The 17,753-nt window shown below is 39.6% G+C and overlaps 1 protein-coding gene across 3 annotated transcripts in view; it reads left to right on the plus strand.

Annotated features, from left to right (window-relative positions):
* The window catches only part of LOC142742872 (CYFIP-related Rac1 interactor A-like), a 60,519-nt gene extending 43,061 nt beyond the window's left edge, over nt 1-17,458 (plus strand). For 2 of the 3 annotated variants that reach the window (XM_075853056.1, XM_075853057.1), the window contains 9 exons: nt 8,067-8,188; nt 8,753-8,858; nt 9,432-9,568; nt 10,501-10,578; nt 10,653-10,769; nt 10,995-11,074; nt 12,782-12,908; nt 16,112-16,182; nt 16,272-17,458. In XM_075853056.1, the coding sequence (XP_075709171.1) occupies nt 8,067-8,188; nt 8,753-8,858; nt 9,432-9,568; nt 10,501-10,578; nt 10,653-10,769; nt 10,995-11,074; nt 12,782-12,908; nt 16,112-16,182; nt 16,272-16,335 (902 nt within the window). In that variant the 3' untranslated portion in view covers nt 16,336-17,458. Of the gene's footprint in view, nt 1-1,999; nt 2,080-8,066; nt 8,189-8,752; nt 8,859-9,431; nt 9,569-10,500; nt 10,579-10,652; nt 10,770-10,994; nt 11,075-12,781; nt 12,909-16,111; nt 16,183-16,271 lie in introns of all 3 variants that reach the window. The other variant, XM_075853055.1, reaches the window with a different exon arrangement.
* The last annotated feature ends 295 nt before the right edge of the window (nt 17,459-17,753 follow it).

Here is a 17,753-nt window from a genome sequence, read left to right on the forward strand (position 1 = left end):
ACAGTGTTTGTCAGTCTGCAGTATTTTCTGCGTTATCCTGAAGCTAACAGTTTTGCAGAAATACTGCAGAGAACAAAGGTGCTAACTTCCTCTTCCATTTCTGGCTGTCAGACAGACGATGGGCATGGCTTAGCCAAGTGGAAGGTCTTTAAAGGGAACCTGTCACTAGCATTTCACCTATTAAAGGGAACCTGTCACCAGCATTTCACCTATTAAACCAGCAATACCTGGTGGTAGTGGGTGAAAAAATCATTTCTATATAACCTATAATTATCTTCTTAGTCGGCTCTGTAGCTTTAGTATTCAGCTTTTTAGTGTTCCCAAACCGTGTGCTACTGAGCAGAAAAGAGTCAAATCTTCATTTGAAAAGAGTCAGATCTTCATTCCTCAAGCCTTTCCGGGTTTACCCCGCCTCCTTACATTTGATTGACAGCTCCTCGCCTTCCCCCAGCACACAAAATCCTGAGCTTGCGCATTGATGTCCTATTCTAGTATGTACGTACAACGGGACACCGGATTATTACGATAAAAGGCGCGAAATGTTTGCAGACCATTATTTACAGTCGGAGGAGGCGTTTAGGACAGGGGATAACGGCAATTAACTTTTGATAGCAGCAGCCAGTGAGGGATATGTAAAGTTCAATAGGTGAAATGCTGGTGACAGGTTCCCTTTAAGGCTCTGTGTGCCCTCCCTCAGACTGAGCAGCGAGGTAGGTGTCCTGCTGCAGCCAATTGTCTTACAGACAGTCACAGGATTATGAAAAGAAGCAATGAAACGGCTGATCTACTGGAACACATAGAAGAATTATTCATACATTTCTCAGTTTTGATTGCAATAATACAAAATAGGATCAAATGAAAATAGCCTATTAAGGAAAAAGTTGCTGGGATTTGTCTATGTTTAGTGTACTATTTATTGTGTTTAGTGTTCCTTCCTTAGGCTTCAATCACATCAGCATTGGAGGCTCCATTAGAAGCCTCTGTCGCAGTTTCCGCCAAAAGTCCCAGACAAAATAGTACAGCACGCAGGGCTATTTTGTAAGGTAAAATGACAGAAACTATGCCGAAATCCCAACAGACCCCATTAAAATCAATAGGTTTCTTTGGGCGCCATTGTTGTCCATCACATACAAAGAAATAGAGAATGAGGCAGCACTACCAAATGAGTGAAATAGTGATCCTGTTTAATTCCACATGCAACGTTTCAGCTCAGTGTGGGCCTGTCTCAAGCATGGCTCACACGTTGCATGAGGAAGTAAACAGGATCACTATTTCACTTATTTGGTAGTGCTGCCTCATTCTCTATTTCTTTGTACATTGAAGGGTCATTGGACTGCGACCCAAGAGCCGTTCACCCAACCCATTTGTTTGTCCAGTGATGCTTATCTTTGTCTATCATTTGTTGTTCATCATGTGATGGGTCCATCACTTCCATTATTTACATTTTTCTGTTCCTGTGACAGAGCAGAAAAATGGAAATAGCAACACAGATGTGAACATAGCCTTAAAAGACTTGTTTAGACTTGCATTAAAGGGGTTTTCCGGAGGGAGAAAATTCATGGCCTTTCCTCAAGATAGCCCATCAATATCTGAGCAGTGGGTATCTGACTCCCGGCACCCCTGCCAGATAGCTATTTTGAAGGGACCCCTTGATCCCAGACTTAACATTATACTATGCTTAGTTCTGTAAATTAATACATGTATATCAATAGTTGCGATATATCATATGTAAGAGGAGTGTTATTAAAGATAATGAGAATATTTTGTAAAATCTCTGTAGATGGATAAAGGCGTTCTTTGGGTCTTGAAATGTTGGGGCATTTGTTTCTTGGAAAGTGTCAGAGTCCATTGCATTGCAAATTACAATGTTAAGCCCTTTTCATTCTGAAACAAATGCCCCCAATTTCCAAATCCTGGAGTAGCCATTAAAGGGCACACTTTCCCCTGCTTATCACACTGTTTCCCTCCATCATACCCTCCTTTTTGTCTTTTTTTCCAGGTGTCAGATGGGGAACCTTCTTAAAGTCTTGTCTTATAACGACCTAGAACAGTGTCCCACTTTTTTCCTTGACTTTGAACGTGAGATCATTTTAATTTTTCCATGTTTTTTTTAATTTTATCATTTTAGTTTTATGTTGGTTTTATTTAATGTCATCCTGAAGCACTGCATTTTCTATTGTGATGATTCATTTTTCAAGGTTTCATTATTTCTATATACTGCCCATGTTACAAGATAACATGCGTTAAAAAGAACTGGAGAGGTGTGACAAATGGCACTCCTGTACATTCTCATTTTTAACATGCAATTGTAAGTTTTTTTTCTCAGTTTATTATACTTTTACAGAAGATTAGTAAAACGGTACATAAACAACTTAGGCTTCGTTCACATCTGTGTTGGGGTTCTGTTCATTGGTTCCGTCAGACCTTTCTGACAGGGGAACCCATGAACGGAAACCAAACAGAAACCATAGCTTTTCGTCTGCATTACCATTGATTTCAATGGTAATGCTTCCGTTGCTAATGGTTTCTGTTTGCCTCTGTTCCGTAAGGTTTCTGTTGTTTTGACGGAATCAATAGCATAGTCAAATGCGCTATTGATTCTGCCGGGAAAAAACGGAAGCCTTACGGAACGGAGACAAGCGGAAAACCATTAGCAACGGAAGCATTACCATTGAAACAGCTTTCCGTTTGCATTACCATTGATTTCAATAGTAATGCAAATGAAAAGCTATGGTTTCCGTTTGGTTTCTGCTCATGGGTTCCCCTAAAGGAAAGGTCTGACAGAATTCTTGAATGGTACCCCAACACAGATGTGAACAAGGCCTTAAAAGTATTGTGAAAATATAGGAATTTCCAACTCTGTGAGTAGAATTATGGCCCCTTTGCATACTCTACCTATACTTAGCATATACAGGACAAGTAAACGTCATCTAATTAATTTTGGCCACATTCACACATGGCATAAAATTTTCGCCGCAGATATGGCTTTATGGTCCACAGCAAATCCCACTGCATTAAGAAAATGCAATAGAACAAATCTGGGAAAAAAACGGCAACATAAAGGGCATGTTGTGGTTTTCACAATCCGCATCAATGTTTAATGAGTGGAGGTCTGACGTCCAGGACTCCAACTGATGAGCCCAATGAAAAGCCCATAGTGCTCCTGCGAGCACCGCTTCTCTCTTGATTGTTTACATAGGCACAAGTAAATGGGACGCGTTACAGTACCACGCACAGCCGCTCATACAGAAAACACTGCTGTGCCTATGTAAAAAATGAATGAGAAGAGGCACTCTCAGGGGCGCCGCAGGTCATTAATTGTGCTGATCGGTGAAGGTCTGACCTTTCAGACCCCCACCAATCAAATATTGATGGCCTATAGTCCTCTATAAACCCCTAAGCTGCATGCACATGTTGCGTATTTTGATGTGGAAAATATACATCAAAACCGCATAAAAAAGCAGGAAATTCACAGGTAAAAACCACACCTAATCACGCGTAATTCAATGCGTTTTTTACATTTTGATGCATAAATCGGTGCTTTTTCATGCTGCGTTTTTCCTTAGAACTAGGCACATACGATTCGCAAGCGGAAACGCAAGATAAATTGACATTCTGCAGATTTTAATATACGAACCACAGGTCAATTTACGTGTTGAAAAAAACTGCAGCCTGTACATGAGATTTTCTGAAATCTCATTTACTTTGCTGGTATTGTATTATGCTGCGGATTTGCCGCACACAAAAACGGACAGCAAAACCGCACGTAATAAGCATCGTGTGCATTGAGACTAAAGCTGCCCAAGCAGCGAGTTAAGGCAAGTTGCCTAATATTGCCTGTTAAAGTTGCAACTTGTGATGCCAGCATTGTTGCCTTTACCTTGTGCAAGCATGCTTTTTCTCAACCAAAACTCGCGACCTGCCAATAAAAATCTGATCTTGCACATTCATTGGCTTGTCAGCTTTCATAAAGCTCAATTTCAGTCTTACTCGTTCAGACAGATTTACCTAAACCCAAAGCTATCTGTAATTGTACAGCTATAAGGTCTTATATGTCCCTATAAACACCCTTTAGTTCAGTAAAGTATGTCACAGAAATTTGTTTTGCCATCAAAATTGTTACAGACTTTCATACGGATAGGTATATTGTCAAACCTCCCAACTTTCAACTATCGAAAAGAGGGACAACCAAATGTTTGCCTTTTTAAGCCACGCCTCTAATCCCGCTCAATCCCCGCCCATACACAACCGCTTCAGCCCTCACAGTATCATGCTCCCATTGTGCCTCTCACACAGTATAATGCCAAATAGCTGCCCCCATACAGTATAATTCTCGCATAGATGCACCATACAGTAAAAGGCCATACAGATGCCCTCATACAGTATAATGCCCACACAGATGCCCCCATAGAGTATAATGTCCCATAGATGTACCCATAGCTGACCCGTAGAGCATAATTCCTCCATAGTTGCTCTTATACTGTATGGGGGCAGCTATGCGGCGTTATACTGTATAATGCCCCACAGTTGCCACATACAGTATAATGCCCCTATAGATTCTCCCATACAATTTAATGGCCCCATAGCTACCACCATAGACTATAATGCCCCCATAGCTACAACCATACACTTTAATTCCCCCTAAGCTGCCACCATAAACTATAATGCCGCCACAGCTTCACCATACAGTATAATGCCCCTATAGCTGGCCCCGTACAGTATAATGCACCATAGCTACCCTCTTACAGTATGCCCACTTAGCTGCCCCTAGTGCCAGTGCCTACATAGTGCCAATCCCCGGAATCTCCGGCAACGCTCTGGCAGGGGATTCCGCTACAGAAATAGCCACTGACATCACTGTCCATATAAAGACAGTGACGTCAGGGATTCCCTCTAGGAGTGGAATCCCCAGGCCATAGCGCCGGCAATGCTCTGGCCGGGGATTTCCCTACAGGAGGAGCCATTAACGTCGCTGTCCATATATGGACAGTGACGTCAGGGATTCCCTCTAGGAGTGGAATCCCCGGGCCATAGTGTCGGCAACGCTCTGGCCGGGAATTTCGCTACAGAGGAGTTACTAATGTCTCCGTCCATATATGGACAGTGATGTCAGGGATTCCCTCTAGAAGTGGAATCCTCGGCCATAGCATCGGCAACGCTCTGGCAGGGGATTCCACTACAAGAGGAGCCACTGACATCACTGTCCATATATGGACAGTGATGTCAGGGATTCCCTCTAAGAGCGGAATCCCCGGCCATAGCGTTGGCAACTCTCCGGCAGGGGATTCCGCTCCAGGAATAGCCACTGACATCACTGTCCATATATAGACAGTGACGTCGGGGATTCCATCTAGGAGTGGGACTTGCAAGTGTTACTAATCTTTTCTCACACATCTACAAAACTGTATTTTTAAGATTCCACCAGATGATATGTAAAGCTGAAAGTTACTGCAGGTGCCAATAAAGTACAAATTTTACCATTTTGTTTTTCCCAATGTTGATTGACCCTGTGAAGTCATTTTTATCAATAATTTCATGCTACTAAAGCTGGCCATAGGCGTAAAGATTTGCCAAATATGCTACAAGCTTTGCGATTTCTTTTTTTAATCAGAAAGTTTATTATAAACAACATTGCCCCACATGCCTTTTTTTCTCAGACGATAGTAAATAATATACTACTATTGTAATGCTTACCACTAACAACCGAGAACAACATTGTAGTATAAACAATAATTTTTCCAACTGATGTAACAGATTTTGGTTGGAACCTATAGTCTTCGCACCATAGATGTAACGTATATTGTTAACGATAATGATATGTGTTATGTCTATGGCCAGCTTTAGGCCAGATCACATCCATTCATGTTTTCATAGTTCACTAAACTCATACCATGCCCTTAACCATAGTAACATGGAAAGAGAAAATATTCTGCATTGGTAAATTAGAAGGGTATTCTCAACTTTAAATCGCAAGGGTATGCCATAACTTTAAGATCAGTCCGGGTCCGACCACTGGATCCCGGGAGCCATTTGTTGTTTTTCCTGCACAGCAGAGCCCCCATCCACCTGCTGTGCAGGGAACTGCAACACCGCTCTCTATGAAAGTTTTTACTTCTTTGCCATATTATTAGTGATACAAGATATTTTCTCTGCAGCTCCCCTGCTTTAGTGTTCCCTATCATTTAGCAGTTCAACATTATCATAGGGATGTATTCAAATCACCATCTACAGCCATGTCCATACCTTATTTGCCTTGAAAAGGTGTTTTTTTTAATGTAAACAGTTATGTGATGATGATCATGGTGATGATGATTTGGATACACACAGTGTCCCTACAAAAAGGCTGAATTTGAACAGGAAGTGTTGTCATGGGCACAGTGGAACAGAGAAGGTTACATGCATCAAACACTAAAAATGCAGTGCTGTTAAATATCCTTCAACATTTTTCAGGAAAAATAGAGCCTTTTATACAACACTGAAATATCTCCTTTAATATGTGTGAGATGTCATGGGGCTACCGTTGCAAAATAAAGTATAATCAAGTGTTACTATGAAAAAAATGAACATTGTCCATACGGCCTTAGCATCACAAGATATTTTATATATCATTAGGAAATTCTAAAAACATAGAATAACAAATATTATTACCTATGCTGCATTATAGACTTACATCATAGACTACACTAACTGGTGAACATTCGTCGTGTATGCCAGGAAAATCTCCCAACGTATACACTTAACATGACAAAGGTATGTCAAAAGAGTTAGCTTTTGGCATAGATTTGGCTTGCATACATCGGTATACAGTTCTCTCAACTGTATCAACTATGCTTTTCAATACAACTGTATGAAGAAAAAAAAATGTATACAGCATGGTTTAGGTTTTTGTAGACGTATGCAACTGTATAGACATACAGTATACCTTAAAATAAATAATCTGTCCCAACACACAACTAGTGAACCTGCAGCAACCAAAATAAATAAATATGAATATTTGGTGCACTCTACCAGTATCCCCAAGTATAAATAATAGTTAGCTCCGCTGTTCAGATGATGTAATGCGATATCACCTTCGCCGTTAAGATTTGAATGCTATTAAATAGAATAAGGAGGACAAAGTACAGCAAATTACACATACCATAAAGTGTAAAATCCAGATTTAACCGTACTCACAAACCAAGTAGTATACAATCGCATATCAAACTATTGAAGAAATCAAAAGTTTAATATCCAGAAGAAGCCAGAACAAATCTCCATGTGGATTTTAAAAACTGATTGATATGCGATTCTATACAACTTGTTTTGTAAGTACAATTAAACCTGGATTTTGCACTTTATAGTGTCTATAATATTGTCTGGATTCTACTGTGTGTAATAGCATGAGAATCTCAACAGAGAAGGTGATATCACATTGCATTGTTTAACCCCCTTCCCGACACTTGATGTAACTGTACGTCATGGCCGGGAAGGGGGAGTAAAGAGCGGGGTCATGAGCTGATTCCAACCATTTTTATTTTGTTTCCCAGTACATTATATAGTATAGCAAAAAATTAAAAAAGTTATAGATGTGGCAGTAAGGGGTTAAATGCCGGAGCTAACTATTATTCAGTTTGATTGGAGGAGAATAAGCCAATGTTCCCTCTACCGATGGGAATACTGGTAGAGCGAACCAGTCTAGGGAATAGGTTAGGCGGACCACTTGAAATGATCCCTCCGATGTGATGTGAAGATATACACTAGCTTCCCAGTACTCTTCTAACAGGTCACATCACAATAATGTCACTGTAGGAGAATTGGGGACCTTCATTGAAGGCTGAGGGATCATAACCCGGCCTGTTGGAGGCACATGAAGAGTGGTTTGACTATCTGGTAAATAATCCTATGTTTAAGGATTAAACGATGGTTTGGAGTAATATATTGATATTTGCCAGGGTGATTTAGTGTAATTGTTCTGTCTTATATATTCACAAAAACATACTTTTTACTGGTCTGTACCTAAGCTCTTATGACTGATATAAACCCTCAACATGTATTAACAACAGTCTTCACTGTCTTGCTGCCTGCAGATGCTCAGCCTACGGAGGCAGAGACTGTAGTGTGGAATCAAGTCAACTCTGTCCTGGAAGAAGCCCAGGGTATCTTGGCTGAGCTGCAGTCATACCGGGGAGCTGGGCAGGAAATACGACAGGTGAGCATTCAATTCTGCTCAAAACTATAATTTTCTTCTGTATAGGTGGCTGGAAATAATGCTAAGGTGGCAATTATTACATTTAATCAAGAATACCCTTGTGCTGTGCAAATGACCCATCCGCAATCATTTAATTATGGTGGTTGTTGCTAATTACAGTTTATTTGGTGCATAATTACAAATAGGACGGGAAGCGTTGTCGCCTTCTTTCTTGTGCTTTGAGAGATGGAGCAAATTCTTTAATACAACAGTACATGGTTCATTCAATATCTGAACTGACATATATTTTACTGGTTTATTAAAAATATAGCAGCGTTAATTTATTAAAAGTGGTACAAATGAAAAGGAGACGTTGTCCAGTCTACCTTTGCATGGCATGTTATCATGTATTAGCCATAAAATTGGGCTCCCATTGCACTCAGAATAAGGTCTGTGCTCTCCATATATTAAGTTGTGTTTAAATTATTATGACTATTTCATCTTAATTTACGCATTAATATAGATAATATAGCAGTCATATGGATAAAGTATCAACACCTCACTCCTGTCATCTTCCTCTGCTAGGCCATCCAGAACCCATCAGATGTTCACCTGCAGGAGGAAGCATGGAGAGCTGTCTGTCCTCTTGTAGCTAAACTAAAGCGCTTCTATGAATTTTCGCTACGGCTTGGTAATTTTTTTTCTAAATACATAAGTACTATCTATTCTGGCTAAGTTTGTTACACGTTATTGACAATACTGCATCAAAGGGTATGTGCAACAGTTTTTTTTATTGCAATCATTAATAATATGTGACAATTTTGTATCTACAGCTCATATGCAAACCTATGAGTCTCCATGGTTACAGACTACAAACAAATCCTGTGTTTAATCAGATCCCACATCGTACTCCATTCCATTCATGCCCCCTTCTTCTGCGGACTGTAGTTTAACCAGATAATGCGTTAGAAAACTCTGACAAAGTATAATTGTACTTTTTTATGTACTATGTTACATCCTAAAAAATTTTGGCAGCAGATTTATTGATATTTAATTTACTGGTGTTCTATTTACAGCAATATAAATTTTGTGATGCAACCCATAGCAATTGTAATCTATCACTGAAATCATTGCAATGGATAGAAAAACGTATATACTCCCCAATCCGCTATTAGTAGTACAGTCAGTGTAGTATTACAGTAGTGTATTGTATCTTCACCTTAACTCACTAACATTCTAAAACATTAGAACGTTTTTCTCATAGAAAATGCGCTGCACAGCCTCCTGGAAGCGCTTACATCACCCCCATATGCTCCAACACAGCACCTGGAGAGAGAGCAAGCCCTGGCCAAGCAGTTTGCGGAAATCCTGCACTTCACCCTCAGCTTTGATGAGCTCAAGGTATGAGCACCAACCACAATGAAACATTTTTTATTTTTTTTTTGACTATTTTTTATTGTAAGGTTTGTTTACTAATATCATAATGTAGTAGAAGTTGTAATGTAAAAACTGATGCATGATGTAAAAACTTGTTACATATCAAATACTAAATTGGAACAAATTGCAAGATCACAGATCTACTTTGTTCCCCCCCTGGTACTGTGATATTCAAGGTATCCATACAAGAAATGGGTTTCAAATTTTGATCATCTCTTGGTAGAAAATGGTACTTATAAGTTTGATGTAAAAGGTATATATTTAAAGACGACCTGTCCCCTCTCCTGACATGCCTGTTTTAGTAAATATTTGTATTCCCCATGAAATAATTATTCTGTTTCTAAGAACCCTGTTATATTGTACCTCTGTTTTTCTTCCTGGAAATGTATGAGTAAATTGACAACTGGGTTTTACCATTTCCCTTGTCAATGGGGTGTGTCCCTACACACTCTGGTGACACTGTCCAATCAGTGCAGAAAGTGTAAGACTGTGTAGGCACCCACCTTATTGACAAGGAGAATGGTAATGCCCATTTGTCAATTCTTTCATACATTTTTAAAAGAATAACAGAGGAATGACCTGTCAGGAGAGCGGGCAGGTCCTCTCTAAACATTATTTATCACTAGCCCCCTGTAGGTACCTTAATCCCAATATTGTATCCCCTAGGTTACTACTGTAATCAGTGTAATCACACAATTATATGTTATATAGAGTATATTCCATTAAATGATTTCCTATACGGGTCATTCATTTTTAATAGTTAAGTATCGATAGCTTATTTTATTTTTTTTGCCAAGGTTCTCAATTATTACTCTTTCATAATCTTTTCTGTTTACAACTTGCAGTATATTACATTTAGTAGCTGGACATATAATGTACCTGTTCTTTCCCCTTAGATGACAAATCCTGCAATACAAAATGACTTTAGTTACTATAGAAGGACTGTGAGTCGCAACCGGCTGAACAATTTCCAGGTAATGTCTGTGTTGTTTCTGATCAGTTCAACTCAAGTAAATTATTAGTTCTAAGGTATTTTTTTGTCTCTCAGGTGGACTCTGACTGTGATGTAAACAATGAGATGGCCAATCGCATGTCCCTGTTTTACGCGGATGCCACTCCTATGCTGAAAACTTTGAGCAATGCAACCACTAAGTTTGTCTCTGAGGTGAGCATGATGAGTGGAAAAGCAATGACTATTTGTTTTGTATTGTGGTAGCTTAAGGACTATGGTGCATATTTGCAAACGGACGAGCACGATGTGGTAGATATAGAGGTTTACGAGGAATAATGTACATACCGGCTGATATACCGCCGGTAATCGTAGTGGAGCCTGTGTGATGCCCTGGACACATTAACTGATGACACTTATACTTATTGCAATTCTCTGTAGAACAAATCTTTGCCAATTGAGGACACAACAGACTGCCTGAGCACAATGGCAGGTGTGTGCAGAGTCATGCTGGAAACTCCGTAAGTACTTATATAGGACCTGTAATCACTGCTACAAAAGCCAATAGTCACACACATGTAAAGCGTGGTCACTCCAAATACTTACAGTCATTGTCAACCAAGCCCTGAATTAGAGAAGACTAACAAACATGACGGTGTCTTTGCCCAGGATATACATCCCCTATAAAGATTGTGAGAGTGAGGGTATGTTCACACGGCCTATTTACGGACGTAATTCGGGCGTTTTTGCCCCGAATTACGTCCGAAAATAGCGCCTCAATAGCGCTGACAAACATCTGCCCATTGAAAGCAATGGGCAGACGTTTGTCTGTTCACACGAGGCGTAATTTACGCGCCGCTGTCAAATGACGGCGCGTAAATAGACGCCCGCGTCAAAGAAGTGACCTGTCACTTCTTTGGCCGTAATTGGAGCCGTTATTCATTGACTCCAATGAATAGCAGCGCCAATTACGTCCGTAATTGACGCGGCGTTCAAGCGCCTGCACATGCCGTTACGGCTGAAATTACGGGGATGTTTTCAGGCTGAAACATCCCCGTAATTTCAGATGTTACGGACGCCCTCGTGTGAACATACCCTGATATGTATAAAATGTATATTTGTTATGAAAATAGCTGCATTTAACCATTAGAGAGATATGTAAAGGTTTTCAATTTTAAGAATACATCCCCCCATCTTAAAATTCTGTATGAAAGATTTTATTGAGATGAATAACATCCCTCATCACATAGAGACAGGATGTAGATAACATCAGGAGATATTCCAGATGTATTTGTAGATAAGAAGGAAAGCATTACCATATGTAGAAGTAACATTGGACGTATGTATTCTACAGTTGTCATTATCGGATTGGTTGATGTTTATTCATTAAATGTGTGACGGTATAAATAAAGGCTCAGTTTGCCGCCTCACAGACTTCTTGTACTCCATCTTGTGTGTCGTGCAGTTTTCTCCGGTCAGCGGTAAATTTGATGGACATCTTCTATTATTGAGAAAAGAACTCAGAGGGATCAATGATGATTACTCTAACGAGATGCAACATGACCATTTAATAATATTGGTGGTCCATCATAGCATAAGAATTACCATATAGTTATACTAGTCATACAATAGTAACTATCCATTTAATAGAAGATATACAAATTTAGTCTGTCAAAATCCCTTTAGTAGTTATGTTAATAAATCGAAATTATTTTATAATGAAAAGTTCTGTAACTTTGTAGATAAGAATGGTGAGGAAATGAAATAGAATCTATGTTCTCTTCTTTTTCTGCACAGCAAAAATTTAAGTTGGTTGTTATGGCCAGCTGCTCCACTTTTAGTAGACCTTTAAGTAATGATGGAATACAGAGATCTTGTGAATACACATTAAAGGGGCTGCCCCATCAGGAAAATCTCTTTCCACATTCCTTATTATGGCACAAAGACATTGTCAAGCAGGGTCCCCCCACCCTATTAACTAGAGTGGAGAGCCACTGCAACTGAGCCACTGGCTTCCACGCTCGATTATGTAATACTAATTTTCTCCTGCAGTGGATGTTTAGCTGCCAGACTACACATCACCAATTACACAATAACTGTTTCATTTTAGCATTTTATGGATGTTCAAAAATGTACTGAATATTTAAATATGTCAAAATTTACATTTGGAATGATCCACAATGACACTGGCTATTAATATTTTTTATATATTTGTTTTCCTTCACCAGAGGGTACCGCAGCCGATTTACCAGTAATGAAACACTTCTGTTCTGTATGCGTGTGATGGTTGGTGTTATCATTCTGTATGATCATGTGCACCCTGTTGGAGCATTTGCAAAAACCTCTAAAATTGATGTAAGTATGTGAAATCCATTAAGTAGTTCACTTAGAAGGGGTTGTAGAAATGTACACTCCATCTTAATTTAAAATTTTAAGTGAAAAAGTTAGGCAGTACTTACCTTAAAGGGAACCTGTCACCAGCATTTCACCTATTAAACCGACTATACCTGGTGGAAGTGGGTGAAAAATCATTTCTCTATAACCTATAATTGTCTTCTTAGTCGGCTCTGTAGCTTTAGTATTCAGTTTTTTAGTGTTCCCACACCGTATGCTAATGAGCACAAAGAGTCAAATCTTCGTTTGAAAAGAGTCAAATCTTCGTTTTGAAAAGAGTTTATTCCTCAAGTCTTTCCGAGTTTACCTCACCTTCTTACTTTTGATTGACAGCTCCTCGCCTTCCCCCAGCACACAACATCCCACGCTTGTGCATTGATGTCCTCTTCTGGTGTGTGCGCACAAAGGGACACCGGATTATTACGATAAAAGGCGCGAAACGTTTGCAGACCGTTATTTGCAGTCGGAGGAGGAGTTTAGGAGCGGGGATAACGGCAATGAACTTTTTATAGCAGCAGCCAGTGAGGGACAAGTAAAGTTCAATAGGTGAAATGCTGGTGACAGGTTCCCTTTAAGGCCTCATGTTCACGGCCATATTGTGGCTCCATTTTGTACCCAGCAATCATACAGTAGATTTCTAAAAGTAGTGCATGGTGCCTTCCCTAGACCGGTGTATGACTCTGATTTCACACGGATGCGTATCGTTTTTTCGTGGTATGCTCTAATGGATGCCATATTTAAAGAGCTTTTCTCCCCTAGGATCAATGCTCTAGGGGAGAATAACTGTACATATAGCGGCACACAGTCCCATACAGAGCTGTGTGTGCCACCGTAAAGGCCTTACGCTGCGTTAGATCTGCGGTGGCATCTTGCTCATTGCACAAATTTCAAAATTACACAGCCCTTTTCCACACAAAAGAAAATACGTTTTGAGAAATGACATGGTATGTTTTTCAGCCCTCTGATTTATCTTCAAATTTGTCTTGAATGTACACAGAGCCTATACGTTTACTGCAGTGATGCGTATATTACTAAAACGATTGGCTCCATCTGGCTCTGCCATTTCTTCCATCATTCATTACTGGATTAGGTCAAGTTCTACGTTTTTCTTGGTCATTTCTGATCAAGTTGTTATACTTAATCATCTATCTTACAAGAAAATGCATGTGCAGCAATGCATATAAATTATATTTGTGAGAAGTTTAATTATTATTTATGTTGGAAAAGTTTATGACTTATGACTATATAAAGCACTAGTTCTTATAATACCAAATGTCCTTGTAACTAACAAAAAAAAAAACATACATAAGTAAGGGGATCTATTGAATGAATTTACTGGAGCACATGTGACTGATACTGCTATTTCTTACCATTCAATCATTGCAGTGGTGGCAGGTTGGAGTTAACTAAGCTGTTACTTGAGAACTAGATAAAGATGCTGTTTGCTGTGTTTACTGACCACTCTCACATGACCGGAAAGGAGTCGCCTCCTACTGGTTTCTGATCAGTCATGGGTTCAGAGATAGAAGTCTTATCAACACAGTGTTTTTTTAGCTTGAGGAACAGCTACAATCCAAATCCTACTACCACAGGACTTATTGGGGTTTCCCCAGAATCTTAAATTACCATGCCCACGTGAATCAGATTTATAAAATGTACTTATTTTCTTCAGACTTGCAATAGCACCTTTATATTATGTCACAGTGGTATCATAAATTATCTTTTCTATTCTATGACACTATATGGTCTTGTTCACACAATGCATATTTGAATGCACTTTTTAAGCCAAAACAAGAATTGGAAGCAGGAGAGCATACTTATAAAGCCTTCCTTTATATATTTCTTCTGTTTAGATTCTGGTTTTGGGAAAAAAAATACATGCAAAATCAGAACGGCCTATTTGTGAAGGTTACACATTTCTGCAAGAAATCTGTGGCGTGTGAATATACCCTTTAGGCTATGTTCACACGGAGTATTTTGACGAGTTTTTTGACGCGGAAACTGCGTCGCAAAACTCGTCAAAAACGGCCCGAAAATGCCTCCCATTGATTTCAATGGGAGGCGTCGGCGTCTTTTTCCCGCGAGCAGTAAAACTGCCTTGCGGGAAAAAGAAGCGACATGCCCTATCTTCGGGCGTTTCTGCCTCTGACCTCCCATTGACTTCAATGGGAGGCAGAGAAAGCGTATTTCGCTGTGTTTTATGCCCGCGGCGCTCAATGGCCGCGGGCGAAAAACGCCGCGAAAATCGGCGTGCAGGGAGAGGAAAATCTGCCTCAAACTTCCAAACTGAATTTTGAGGCAGATATTCCTCCTGCAAAATACTCTGTGTGAACATAGCCTTAATGAGATTGCTTATCCTAGAAACAAGTAGTCTGCTTTGTATATTGAACGAGATCAATTTAGTACTACCCCAACAATGGCACTGTAGATTCCAAATTTTCCTGAGAGGGGTTTAGATCAAATAGGGCCCATATACAGTCATTGATCTTGACGCCAGTGCCGCTTTGATGCATATATATATATTCACATTTCTATTTGATTCATTGCTGGAGTTTGTAATGTCCCAGTATAAACAGATACAGATTTCGCAATGACAAATAATCACCGATAACTTAATGGTCTTCCATGGTAGGAACACAATTCCAGTGAAAGCTGTGCTTTTTTTCAGTGTCTTTTTTTAAAAAAAATTTTTTTATGTAAAGCTTCACTTTTAGACATGTTTTGCCCATATAGTGCAGCATCAAAAGGCATTTTGTAGTATATTTCTTTCACAAATACTATTTTTATCAGTTCCTGGTGGACTGTGCAACCGACAGCAAAGAAATTGGGGAAGAACAACATCAGCACTATAGTCATTCAAAAAGTGGCGTTTCAGGTTTAGGGCCGTGGCAATTGCCCATCTGGGACAAAGTGTTTTAAGGTCATATAGGAAATAAATGACAGGGCTTGTAAACAAAGCCATTTCTAAGGTCCATTGTATCCCTCGGGAGAGGTTTCCCTTTTACCCACTATTGGTATCTAATCCCATTGTTGTAAAAACAAAACAAAAAAACTAAACATGTGGAACAAGGACCATAAATACAACCATATAAATATGTTCCTACAATTTAGTTATGCCTTTAATATAAAACTCTTATCTACATAATCATCTGCCTTGTTTGTAGATGAAAGGCTGTATCAAGGTGCTAAAAGATCAGCCGTCAACAAGCACAGAAGGTCTACTGAATGCTCTCAGGTACGTAACAGCGTGTTGTACGATACGAGCTTGGATGGGGCAAATATAGAGGATCTGTTCGATAACAACGCTTATATTTTGTGTCTTAGATATACAACCCGTCACCTCCATGATGACACCACATCTAAGCAGATCAGAGCTCTTCTACAATGAGCCATTGCATGTGTGCCCCATGCACCAACACTGTGTGAGAGAGAAGATGGGGTCTTTTCCTAATGAAGTGGATGCCTTGACCGTCCATCTAAACTTAATTCTGCTGGAAAATACTGTGTAGTGAGGCTGTGAACATCAATGATCCCTGTAAGGGCCGCGGCCACTGCTTCACTTCAGTCTGGTCTATTCATAACTTTACTGCAGAATACTAGAGCCATCCTTGTCCCTACAGGTCTAATTGTCCATTATTGTTCTATAAAGACATCTGCAAATATTTCTGTACTATAGCTTTACAGTGTATACAATCTCCATGCATTACCCCTTGCTGTGTATGCGAAAGGGCTATACAGATATATATATATTTTTTTTTTATTGGTGAATAACTGTCCTATTGAAGGAAACCCACATTTATTATTGGTGTCCACAGCCTTGTAACTACTTTGCAGATATTATACTCTATAGTCCTCCATACAGCACAGAGTTCTGTGGTTGTTCTTTATTGTCCTTTAGATTCCTACGTAATGATACAACTCTGGATGTGATGATTCCCGTTTTCAACATCTTGATCCAACTCAAGCCAAGACAATATTCTAGAACAGGTCCCTCTGACAGGAAGGTACAATATGGTGACAATGAGCAGACACAAATATAAAATGTGCAAGTGCTGGGCACACTTTATTATACATAGCACTGTATGAAGAGTTGTATATATACCTACAAGCACACTGTGTCCAGAGTTTACCGTGTTGTATACAATATGCCAGTTGGTGACCGGGCTCGTCTATAAACGTGGATCAATTTCAACCAAAAACACAAATATGCACAAATCTCCATTATCAGGTAGAATAGTGGATTATGCCATCACCCAGCCTGATATACATATATATATATATGTGCCTGTGTGTGTGTGGATACTGTATATATCAGTCATGTCATTTAGTGTTACACGTGCCGAGATGTAACATTTGTAAGAGTACAAAGAACACATGCACAGGGACACTCTATAAGGACTCCAGCTGGACTCTGTGTGTCATAAGACATTATAGCTTCTGGTCTCCAGTGATTCCTTTCAAAAATCTGAATCAATAAAATGCCCTGTTCTGGTTGGTGGTGTCTGCTGAAATCCTCTGCTCTTTTTTTTTTATAGCTAACAGTGAGTACATTAACCCAAACACCAGTAGGGGGCAGCATGGTCCAAAGATATTAAAATATAGATTGCATTATACTTGTGAATGAACAGCGTCTGCTTAAATATACTGCACTTCGGTCTACAAGAGAAAAAAATTAAAATATTCATTCAGACTAAATCTGCATTAGAGGATTCCCGGTACAGAAGAGGCTGGACGCAGCCTGCAGGGATTAAGGGAAGCCGACATGACCGTCCTAGTAGGGAAAGGGTTAATTAGGTGAGGGAGAGT

This window comes from Rhinoderma darwinii, chromosome 2, assembly GCF_050947455.1.
Source record: "Rhinoderma darwinii isolate aRhiDar2 chromosome 2, aRhiDar2.hap1, whole genome shotgun sequence".
NCBI lineage: Eukaryota > Metazoa > Chordata > Amphibia > Anura > Rhinodermatidae > Rhinoderma > Rhinoderma darwinii.